The sequence below is a fragment of the Doryrhamphus excisus genome, unplaced genomic scaffold (genome assembly GCF_037039965.1).
Source record: "Doryrhamphus excisus strain RoL-2023G ecotype Guam unplaced genomic scaffold, RoL_Dexc_Guam_v1.1 HiC_scaffold_24, whole genome shotgun sequence".
In the NCBI taxonomy this organism is placed as follows: Eukaryota; Metazoa; Chordata; class Actinopteri; order Syngnathiformes; family Syngnathidae; genus Doryrhamphus; species Doryrhamphus excisus.
Window position 1 is genome coordinate 1,065,422 of NW_027621862.1, and position 12,548 is coordinate 1,077,969.

Here is a 12,548-nt window from a genome sequence, read left to right on the forward strand (position 1 = left end):
CCCTAAATGTAAACATTAGCTGTTAGCTGTTAGCGGTCTCCCTTGACAACCATCTGATAAGGATTCCCTAAATGTAAACATTAGCTGTTAGCTGTTAGCAGTCTCCCTTGACAACCGTCTGATAAGATTCCCTAAATATAAACATTAGCTGTTAGCTGTTAGCGGTCTCCCTTGACAACCGTCTGATAAGGATTCCCTAAATGTAAACATTAGCTGTTAGCTATTAGCTGTTAGCGGTCTCCCTTGGCAACCACTAAAAAACCACCACCACCAACCCAGATTTATTGAAAAAGCTTAATAGCATAGCATTTTTTTTCTTGCAAGCTAGCAGCCATACAAGAACCGGAATGCTAGCAGTCTGGTTGCTAGGCAGAATACACACAGCATGCTAACCTTAATACCACAACACAAAATACCAGTTAACGCTTGGTTCTTTCCGCCATGTTTGAATTGTTGTTATTATATTTTCGTTTATTTTATTTTATTTTTTAACATGTTTTTACTGCTGGTGAGTTTCCTCCTCTGTTTTTTTACTTGATTATGCATGTGATGTTTTTTTTTCCTGATTCTTGCAGGTGATGTTCCTCCTTCCCTTTTTTAGGGAGGGATCAAGGGGGTGCTTGGGTAAAAGTGCGGGTGTGTGTGTGGGTGGAGGGGAAGGCGCTCCCGTTTGCTCCACTCTTTGCAAGTTGAGCACACACTTTTTTTTTTTTTTTTTGCGTCCCACAGCAGCAACAGAAGAGGAAGAAGGAGAAGAAGGCGAAGGACCAGACAGAACCGCAGAGGAGGTACATTCAGTTTTTTCTTAGTGTCGCTTTAGTCCACGACTGGATTGCAGATGTTCCTGCAGCGTGGCGGACTTGCATAGAAGTTTGTTTTTTATTGAACAAAGATTACGGAGATATACTTTTTTTTTTTTTTTTAAATAAGCAAAGTTGCCTGCTTTCGACTTTTTTTCAAGTTTTGCTTGAACCGGCTGTTGTCGTCCCGGCCACCCCCCCTTCTGCGTCCCCATACATGGATGGTCCAGCGTCGGTCTCTGCAGCGCAGGCCGAGTTTGGTGCTTGGAAGGACGGCCAAATGTGCCGCCAGGTCACCGCAGCACAGCGTTGAGGACTTGGTTCGGATATAAAAACAACAACAAAAAAGGGAAAAAAAAGGTGAAAAAAGGAACAAAGTAAGCTAGCAGACCCTCAGCTATGGGTGGCATGCACTTACTGATGTGCTTCTCACTCAGTCAACTTTTACTGGAGTCCACTTCTGCTGCAGGAACCCACGGTGAGTGATCATGATGGTGCTTCCGAAGGCAGACTTGCATCTTTGGAATGTTTAACTGACTGTCCGCTATCTGTCCCATCAGACAAACTCTCTGGAAAGTTAAGTGAATATGGTCTTATCGTGCCATTCAGCACAGACTCCCACGGCCGCTACGTGTCTCACCTGCTCTCCACTGGAGGAGCTCCAGAGGATGGAGATGATGGAAGCAGCAGCAGCAGCGGCGGCGGTGACAACGGAAGGAGGAGGAGAACCACCGGGAGACGAAGGGTGGCCCGCGGCGCCCCCGAGATGCCATCGTCGACCCGCGGCTTGTCGGCCCAGCGCTTGTTTTTCAACGTGACCGTCTTCGGCAAGGAGCTGCACCTTCGCTTGAGGGCCAACAGGAGGTTGGTGGCGCCGGAGGCCTTCGTGGAGTGGCAGGAGGACTTTGAGGAGAAGGCCAAGGAGCACGTCCACAGGGGTTGCGTCTTCACCGGGGACGTGAGCGACATGCCCGACGCCACCGTGGCCATAAGCAACTGCGACGGACTGGTAAGAGCTCCATGGGGCCTTCTTGGTGCAGGTCTGGGTAAAGGTGCAACCGACCTCAGCAGAGGTCTACGTGCTAAGTGCTTACTGGGCGACATTTTGGTTGCTTTCCTTGTTTGTTCCAACAAAGTTCAATTAATTCCAATTCAGCAATGTGGCAACTATCATTAATAACTGGCAGGAGGAGCAATGGCATTGTTCGTGCATGGGCTTATTTTTAGTCTTCCTGTTTATTTGTGCTTTCCAAGGTGGCTGTTTTCATTAATAAGAGGAAAGAGGAGAGGTGCTATTAATGCATAACTGGTGTGAGGAGAGAGTGCATTAATTCCACAACTCGTGCATGAGTGGGCATACTGTGGGCTTTTTGATTTTATGACGTATCTCGAGTCATTGTGTTTATTTCTATAATTCAAGATGCCGGTTGTCATTAATAACTGGCGGGAGGAGCGATGAAAGGAATGGTAAGATTGCTTCAATGTTATTAGGTGGTGGTTGTCGTTAATAATTGTCTACATGACTCCCCAGTGCGCTTTGCCTTTGTGGGTCATTTCAAGTCGCTCTGGTTCTTTCTGTTATGCAAGGTGGTTGCCACCATTAATAACCGGTGGGAGGAAAGATCATGTTAAGTATCCAACATCTGTGCCCTGTCACTTTTTGGATTCTTTTAAGTCAATGTATTGATTTAAATATTTATTTATGGAAGGTGACATTTGTCATTAATAACTGGTGGGAGGAGAGACAGCATTAATTATTTCACATGTTTACATTACTTACCGCTGCACTTTGTGGGCTCTTTCGAGTGGTTCTTGTTATTTCAATCGTGCAAGGTGACTGCTATCATTCATAACTGGCAGGAGGAGAGATTGTGTTTATTATACCACATATCTGTGCCCTTTGACTCTTTGGATTTTTTTTGAGTCATTGTATGTATTTAAATTATTATTTATGCCAGGTGGTGGTTGTCATTAATAACCGGTGGGAGGAGCGATCACATTAATTACATGACAGGATTATTTTTTTTGTTAGAGCGCAGCTAACGGGGATCCCTGAACATAAGCGACGTTCATGATGGTACATGATGATACATTTATCCTCACTGGGGTCGCAGGTGTATGCTGGAGCCTATCCCAGCCGACAAATGGCAATATGAACCCAGATCTTCCACATCACTTGACTGTGGGGCCAACATGCTAACCACTATTCCACAGTGCAGAACATTAGTATGAAAATAGGCTATGTATAACAAAAACAAAGACATTTTACATCAAAAGGGCACCCCCATGGGCACCCCCCCCCATGTAGTCAGAATGGTAAACTCCTGATCACATGACATTTCCATATCATCCATTTCCATACCTCCAAATTGAATTGCACTTCTTGCATAATATTTTCTACTATACTATAGGGGAGCCGCCATTTTTAAAGCCAGACAGCACGCTTGTGGGGGGGTGGGGGGGTGAATGGAAAAAAGTGATTTTTTTCCCCCCCAGAAGCTAGACATCTCCCGCAGAGAGGTTTCTCATGACATCACTTTGTAGCTCTTCAACTTTGATGATTACCGACATTCCAAGCACATGACACGACACCCACACGGCGAAGGCGAAGGCGAAGGCGAAGGCCACCGCAGCTGCTTCGCTACGCTGGAAATGACACACACGGTTGAATGACATGTATGATGGAAACGTGAGTGCTGGATAATGACTAGTGTGGAAGAGGGCTATTTATGTCCAGGGACGGGGCCGCATGGCAACCTTAAGCCGGGAGGGGCCAATTTCTGTTGTTTTTTTCCACCAGTGGATACGGATTGTGGTCTGTTGCCTGTTATGTCTTTGAAGTCGAGGTCCCGCACGAGTCTGGTCTGTGTCCGCTACTTTTGTTGACATTTCGATAGGACGACGTCTTGACTTAAGCGTTGTTTAAGTGGTCCGACGTCGCCGATACTTAAGTCACCACGAATCTTAGCTCATTCCAACAGTCCTTAACACCTTAGCACCTGTGGTTATTTTGGCTGGTGCTTGGCGTTCTACTTTTAAGAATATTTTGCAGATATTTTGCAGATTTGCATTTTAAGGTCACATGATAGAAGCTTTATAAATTTAGCCTAGGATGAGATTTTAATTATTTCACTTCCACTACTCAAATGTACTAATTCACGCCGTCATGGCAGCAAATAAACGACATTTCTTACAAGTATTATTGTCACTGGAGGCCATTAAGCTAGCTTGATTGGTCGAGTGGTTAGCACACAGGCCACACAGCTAGGAGACCCAAATTCGATTCCACTCTCGGCCATCTCCCCGGGTACTCCGGTTTCCTCCCACATTCCAAAAAACATGCTAGGTTAATTAGCCACTCCAAATTGTCCATAGGTATGAATGGTGATGAGTGTGAATGGTTGTTTGTCTATATGTGCCCTGTGATTGGCTGGCCACCAGTCCAGTGTGTACCCTGCCTCTCTCCCCAACACAGCTGGGATAGGCTCCAGCACCCCCCGCAACCCTCGTGAGGATAAGCGGTAGAAAATCAATGAATGAAAATTTTTTTTAACGTTACTAGAGCCCCCCAGACATGAAATAGCACCCCTATAGTCACTTTTAAACTTGTATTACCCAGTATAGTAATAAAATAAAACAAATGACTTGTTTGATGGGTGTTGGAGTTTTAGCTTGGCGTGGGTTAATACCCTTGTGTGGGTTTCTTCCCACATTTCAAAAAAACATGCTAGGTTAATTAGCGACTCCAAATTGTCCATAGGTATGAATGTGAGTGTGAATGGTTGTTTGTCTATATGTGCTCTGTGATTGGCTGGCCACCCCGCCTCTCGCCCTGAAGACAGCTGGGATAGGCTCCAGCACCCCCAGAAAATGTATGAAAAATTGCATAAAAATGTCTAAATGAACAAAAATATAAATATATCAGAAGATGCATTCAAAGATGCTGGGATGATGTAGTATTCTACACTAGTCAGACACACTAGGTTGTGTTAGTTTTTCAACTAATGCATAATGTGAGACATTTAAGTGCTGGAATACGTTTTCTAAAGTTGTGTGAAAACTCAAACGTTCTGCTTGACAGCGTGGCACTGAAGGGTAGTGTTAGATTGTTTTACAAGGTCACAGCTTTCCGTGGTGTAAGAAAAAAAAAAGCAGTGTTTTGTCTCCTCCTTAGCGGACTGACTGAGAAGAAAGAGCGAGAGAAAGAGAGAGAGAGGTGTTGTGTGTCGGAGGGGCCACAAAGGCAGCACGGAGAGACGCACTGTGAGGAAGCGACCAAAGTTAGATGTTGTAGCGTATATCTTCTTCTTCTTTCTCTCAAATCAGTCTCCACAAACTACCCTCATGTCCTCCTTCACGACATCCATAAAGCTCCTCTTTGGTCTTCTTCTACGTCTCCTACCTGGCAGCATCCTTCTACAAATATATTGACTATCCCTCCTCCGGACCATCTCAGTCTGGCCTAAAGGACTTTATCTCCAAGGCCTCTAACATGTAATGTCCCTCTGATGTACTCCTTCCTGATCCTATCCATCCTGGTCACTCCCAATGAGAACCTCAGCATCCTCGTTTCTGCTACCACCGGCAAACATGCAATGTCCCTCTGATGTACTCCTTCCTGATCCTATCCATCCCGGTCACTCCCAATGAGAACCTCGGCATCCTCATCTCTGCTACCTCCGGCTAACATGTAATGTGCCTCTGATGTACTCGTTCCTGATCCTATCCATCCCGGTCACTCCCAATGAGAAGCTCGGCATCCTCATCTCTGCTACCTCCGGCTAACATGTAATGTGCCTCTGATGTACTCGTTCCTGATCCTATCCATCCCGGTCACTCCCAATGAGAAGCTCGGCATCCTCGTCTCTGCTACCTCCGGCTAACATGTAATGTGCCTCTGATGTACTCGTTCCTGATCCTATCCATCCTGGTCACTCCCAATGAGAACCTCAGCATCCTCATCTCTGTTACCTCTGGCTAACATGTAATGTCCCTCTGATGTACTCCTTCCTGATCCTATCCATCCCGGTCACTCCCAATGAGAAGCTCGGCATCCTCATCTCTGCTACCTCCGGCTAACATGTAATGTCCCTCTGCTGTACTCCTTCCTGATCCGATCCATCCTGGTCACTCCCAATGAGAACCTCAGCATCCTCATCTCTGCTACCTCCGGTTCTGCTTTCCTGTCTTTTCCTCAGTTTTGTAGACCTTTCCTTTCATTTTAGCTGAATCTCTTCCATCACACATCACGCCCGACACTTTTCTCCACCCGTTCCAACCTGCTTCTTCACCTCCTTTTCACAACCTCCATTGTTGTGAGCTGGCATCTTGAGTAGCATCAACTGAATAAATGACTTCTACTGCTTCTAACTTCAATTGTGAAGACAGCTAACAACCTTCGATCCTGGACTTTGACAATAAACACAACGTTCATAGCAACTCGTCTTTTGTGCCGCTCTTGAAAACTTAACCTAAACCCAAAAACCAGACCCCTGACCCAAGACACCTGAAGCAACAACTCCCAAAGATGTTCCAAATGATGGGTCACAACACATTTTTAACTGCATCGCCGGAGCTAAATATTCTTATCCTGTACGATCTGAATGATATTCCACGCCACACGCCAATGTTCTCCGGATAATCCTAGCGTTGGTCATCATCCATGTGCCCTTTGGGTCTGGCCAAAGAGATAACCACCATGATCAAAGATGAATCCGGTCCTAATCCCTCTGCTCCACTCCCACTATCCACTCTAGCATGACATGTTGCAGATGACGTTGTGATACGTGGAAGTAAATATCCATTGAATGACAGCAGCCCCGTCGCGTCTTCATGCCATGTTTCAAAACAATCCGTCAAAACACTTGCATTCGCTTCCAGGCAGAATTCATCCATGTTTTTTTTTTTTGTTTTTTTTTTTTTTTTTTTTACCGAGACACCGCTTTTCACCTCAATTTGTCTCCAAGTTTGCCTGTTAGTTGGCAGGGAGCTCCGAGTAAAATTACACACAGTAAATATCAGCCTTCAAAGTTGCTGGAGGCAGCGTGTGGAATTTGGTGCTCTGGTGAGCTGACGTGTCTGCTGGCTCTGCTTTTTACTGTCAGTGCCGCTTTATTTTACCTGTTTATGTCCGGAAGCCATCTTAAGGTGACCAGCCCATCGATGTAGTAGTGGTCCATATGTGTTGAGTATTGGGAACTTTGTCATTAGCGCTTATCGTGGTGACGTGACGATCAATAAAAAACAAACAAAGAAGGCTGGGGGAGCAGCGATGAAGTGAGTAAGACTTACCTTTAAAGTATTATTTTCGTCTTTCATCCCCTTTTCCGTGACAAACAAAATACGCTTATTTAAATTTTGCACAAAAGGATGTCAAAAATTTGCTGTACCATTATACTTTTACATGCGTAAACCAAAAATGAACATTTGACTGTTCCCAAAGACACAACCCTTACATCTTCAACACCACCATCAGGTTTTGCCATGAGTTATTTCTTGAATTCAATCATGTTTTTCAGAGCCAGATGCAAGTGTCAGAATTTTTATAAAAAAAAAAAAGTGAAAAACACAATTAAATTCAATTAATAACTCATGGCAAAACAGGATGGGGGTGTTTTTCAATAAATAACTCATGGCAAAACACAATGGTGGCGTTTTGAGTTATTTATTGAATTCATCAATATTTTTCACCTTCAATTCAATTGATTGAATTCAATAAATAACTCATGGCAAAACCACCACCGTCCTGTTTTGCCATGAGTTATTATGAGTTACATGAGTTGCCAAGAGTTATTTATTGAATTAAATCATGTTTCTCACCTTTTTTTTTCTCAAAATGCTGACACTCGTAACTGGCACTGAGATACACGATTTAAGAAATAACTCATGGCAAAACAGGATGGTGGTGTTGAAGAGGAAGGTCTTGATCTCGCTGTCACATCGTGACAGCAATAACTCATGGCAAAACACCACCATCCTGTGAGTTATTTCTTGTATTTAATGGCTCTATGAAACATGATGGAATTCAAGAAATAACTCATGGCAAAACAGGATGGTGGTGTTGAAGAGTTCTCAGAGCCCGTTGCAAAACACCACCATTTTTTTTGCCATGAGTTATTTCTTGAATTCGATTGAAATCCCAGTTGTAAGTGTCAGCATTTTGATTAAAAAAAAGAAAATGTAAGAAACACGATTGAATTGAATAATTAACTCATGGCAAAACACCACCATCCTGTTTTGCCATGAGTTATTTCTTGAATTCAATTTTATTTATCACTTTTTTTAAATCAAAATGCTTTTTCACTGATTAATATGATTTTTTATCCATCCGTCCACGAACTGATCCATTCATCGATAGTCATCTTCTTCTCCAACCGTCCATCGATCAGTCTATTCATGCTTCCATCCATCCATGAATCAATCCACCCATCTATGTTTCCATCCCAAATTGTTAGGAATCCATGCCTTTTTCCAGCAGCCAATCAACTGAGGCGTGCATGCATCCATTCATAGAATCATGCCTGTGTGAAACTATTTTCCATCATCTTTTTCCTATCCCAGGTCCTCCTGCGATGTTCATGTGCCTCTTGGACAGCAAAGCTCGTCCTGACCGTGCCTGCTTGTGTTTACTCTCCAGATGTTTCTTGGCTCTTCTGCAGCCTCGCTTTCCTTCCACCCCCTTAACTCCCCCTTCTTGATGAAACACAGAGGAAGTCTCATTTGGCATTTTCTGTTCAGAATCATTATTCCTTTCTTTTCAGGCAGCGTTGTTCTCGCTTGTTTCTATACTACATTTCAGATTCTTTACGAACCTCTTCCTTTACATTACCACCAGCTGCTGACGTTTGTTCTGTCAGGATTTCTCCCACCAGGAGGTGTAGGTGTAGGTCAGGGGTCTCAAACACGCGGCCCGCGGGCCAAATGTGGCCCGCAGGACACCAGTTTGAGGCCCCCGCCTTGATATGAAAGTTTAATGTTTGATATGGATGCTGTATGGTATCATGTACCCAGAAAAAATTATTACGTTTGATTCATGTTCATGTTAAAGGTTAAATAACTGTTAATAGTTATCCTCCCTATCCGTGTGGAAGTGGTAAGTTTTTGGCGATTTAAGTTTAAAGGAAATAACTTGGAGGCTACCGTTTAGGTCGCTAGCTGTCTAGTTTGCGAGTTAGCATGTGTCTCAAGACCCTGCAGTTGCGCAATATGTTGTAAATAAAAAGAGTATAAATGTGACTATAGTCGTGTTTTGTCATGTCTACAGGGCTCTAATAATGCTTTGTTCATTTTAATATGAAAAAAATCATTTGTCTACCCACCAACTATATGTGCTTTCTTAATTTTTAATTATTTGCCGTTTTATTATTATTATTATATTTATTTATTTATTTGTTTATTTATTTTTCATGTTATTTTGTGCAGAAAAATAAAAATGAAGATATTTGAGAACAGTGGAATGTTTTATCAGAGCTTTTATTGTAGAAAATTGAAATCAAAGCAAAGTTTATTCATTTTTTTTTTTCGGAAAACCTGATGCGGCCCAGTCTCGCCCAGACCCTAGCTCCAGTGGCCCCCAAGTAAATTGAGTTTGAGACCCCTGGTGTAGGTGCTGTAAGTTGGCGTGGCGGCTTTATCAATAAAGTAAACATTTGCTCAGCTCGTTGGATGTGATGAAGCAGCTTAGCTGGTATTGATAATGGATGGGACGCCCCCCGTGAGGTCATTATTAGAGCAGCGGGAGGTCGTTGGGGGTCTTGTGGACACGTTGACGGACAATGAAGAGTATGGGGTGGGATACATCTTGCTCATGTATTTCTCTTTGATGACATCCCAGAAGCAATTATCTTCACAATAAGCTCAAAAAAGCAATCTTTTTTTCATTTCATTTCTCTTACAGGTGACCAAAAAAAAAAAAAAAAAGACAATTGTCCGTCTTGACAGCTACCAAAGAAATCCAGAATTCACTGCAAAATTACATAACTCATTTAATGACTGACCTTCAAACTCTCTTTTTCCAGGCAGGCTTGATTCGCACCAACAACGGCGAGTATTTCATCGAGCCTCTGGAGAAGGGCCAGCAGGATGTGGAGGTGCAGGGGCGTGTCCATGTGGTGTACCGCAGGTCGGCCATCAAGCGGGAAGCCGGCCAGCACGGGGAGGAGCTCCGCAATGAAGGTGACAAGTCTAAGAGTTGAAAATATATCATCATTTATCTTTATATTCATCAAATACAGTAGAAATTGGCATATTTCAGACATAGTTAATGGTGACTAATGATCAAAACTGAATATTTTCCTGAAAAAAAATTCTGTTGCCTAAAGGGTTTTAATTTGCTACATTTAAATATGCTGGAAATTACGTGAAATATATATCATCATCTATCTTTATATTCATCAAATACAGTAGAAATTGGCGTATTTCAGACACAGTTAATGGTGATTAATCAAGATTAATTATCAAAACGGAATATTTTCCTGAAAAAAAAATTCTGTTGCCTAAAGGGTTTTAATTTGCTACATTTAAATATGCTGGAAATTCCGTGAAATATATATCATCATCTATCTTTATATTCATCAAATACAGTTGAAATTGGCGTATTTCAGACATAGTTAGTGGTGATTAATCAAGATTAATTAGTTTATGAAAACCACGATTAATCTGATGGATTTTTAAGATTAATCATGGATGTAAAAAAAAAATTGAGCATCCAATGCCATAATGGGTACCATAGGAAGTGTGTATATATATAGCACATCATGACTGCTTCAAGACTCTTCACCACCTGGGTGAAAAATGACCTTCAAAGCATGAAAAGAAACGTCACGTTTTTGGTGCTTCCATAATCGTGTATTGTTAACTGTGTTTTGTGACTATACAACAAAACGGCGAGCGTAGTACTATAAATGTGTACATGTTGGTAGCATCCATAAATCTAAATTGTAAGCAACGAATCCAACTAAACCAGTAGATTGAATTCCGTATTGTTGCTCTGGAAAAACTGGAGATCTTTTATTACGTTCATCGCAGTGGTCGACTTCGGCATCGCCGACCTCCCGGCGACCCTGAACTTGGTGCAGAACAAGCTAACCGAAGCCGAACGCAAGCGAAGGCACACCAAGAAGGACGACTACAACATCGAGGTGCTTCTTGCCGTGGATGATTCAGTGGTTCGCTTCCACGGGAAGGAGCACGTGCAAAACTACGTCCTGACGCTCATGAATATTGTAAGTAGCGATGCGGACAATGGGGGGGTGGTTTGGGTGGGGGTCAGCGGGTTCATCAGACGTCAAATATCAGTTGACATCACGCTTTGTCAACAGCTTTTTTAATGGATTACGGCGGAGGTTAGCTCCTTCTTTACGGACCTCAGCAGCTCCTACCACCATAAGCTCCTTACGAGGAACCCAAATCTTTCAAGTCAGATTTTCACAGAGCGCTGGTTTCACTCGGTAACAGTTACCGCTGTGGGAGCCCACATAGTGGTCTGATAAGCCGCAGCGGCCCAGTTGCGGGTTGTTGGCATGTTATGTTGTCATGGAAACCTTGTGCTTTTTTTTTTTTTTAATTAGCATGCTACATTCATGGACTCATTGTGTGGACTCTTAGATGAGAAAATCTTTCTGTTTCCCCGAGGGAAATTTTCTCCAAGATGCGAGGGGTTTGCATGTGTAAGCCACCCGTGTTCAAATCCCTCCGAATCCCTCCTGTAGTACCACCTGGAGAAACTCTCCCCCCCCCCGCACCTCGAGGGATTGATTACTGGACCTCCTGTCTGCGTGAGGCTGAGGTGGCTGTTGAGGGTGCCCGGTGGGTACACAATGGCGGTGTTGTTCCCAGCACGGGCTGCGGTGATGCGTTGCCGCATACAAACCAGGGACGGCCCGAGCCGCCTCCGGTCCACAGCTGCTACTCTCGTTTTGGAGCCGAATTCCAACCTCCTTAAGTGTGTGTGTGTTTGTCCATGTGTGTTCCTTCTGGTTTTGGAATTATCAACATGCACGTGGCCCTTTAAGACAGGGGTCTCAAACTCAATTTACTTGGGGGCCACTGGAAAAAAAAAAAAAACGCATTAACTTTGCTTTGGTTCCGATTTTCTACAAGAAAAGCTCTGATAAAATAATAAAAAACAAATCAAGAATAAAGAAAATCAATCAATCAGTAATAAATAAATATAATAATAATAATAATAAAACGGCAAATAATAAAAACTCAAGAAACCACATATAGTTGGTGGGTAGACAAATGATTTTTTTCATATTAAAATGAACAAAGCATTATTAGAGCCCTGTAGACATGACAAAACACGACTATAGTCACATTTATACTCTTTTTATTTACAACATATTGCGCAACTGCAGGGTCTTGAGACACATGCTAACTCGCAAACTAGAGCGCCAGCGACCTAAACGGTAGCCTCCAAGTTATTTCCTTTAAACTTAAAAAGCCAATCACTTACCACTTCCACACGGATAGGGAGGATAACTATTAACAGTTATTTAACCTTTAACATGAACATGAATCAAACGTAATATTTTTTTCTGAGTACATGATACCATACAGCATCCATATCAAACTTGCGCGGTGCCGCGCTAACATTAAACTTTCATATCAAGGCGGGGGCCTCAAAGTAGTGTACTGCGGGCCACATTTGGCCTGCGGGCCGCATGTTTGAGACATATGCTATAGAAAAACTAAACCGTCAAACTTATTGTTCACACGTCTGTAGCAGATTGACGGATAGTTTGCAGA

At 43.0% G+C, this 12,548-nt stretch overlaps 1 protein-coding gene across 4 annotated transcripts in view; it reads left to right on the plus strand.

Moving 5' to 3' along the window:
- The first annotated feature begins 642 nt into the window (after positions 1 to 642).
- Positions 643 to 12,548, plus strand: part of adamts14 (ADAM metallopeptidase with thrombospondin type 1 motif, 14) — a 34,676-nt gene continuing 22,770 nt past the window's right edge. For 2 of the 4 annotated variants that reach the window (XM_058061726.2, XM_058061727.2), the window contains exons 1-4: positions 643 to 1,278; positions 1,361 to 1,809; positions 9,818 to 9,974; positions 10,827 to 11,023. In XM_058061726.2, coding sequence (XP_057917709.2) covers positions 1,200 to 1,278; positions 1,361 to 1,809; positions 9,818 to 9,974; positions 10,827 to 11,023 — 882 coding nt within the window. In that variant the 5' untranslated portion in view covers positions 643 to 1,199. Of the gene's footprint in view, positions 1,279 to 1,360; positions 1,810 to 3,425; positions 3,490 to 9,817; positions 9,975 to 10,826; positions 11,024 to 12,548 lie in introns of those variants that run through there. The other 2 variants (XM_078788707.1, XM_078788708.1) reach the window with 2 other exon arrangements.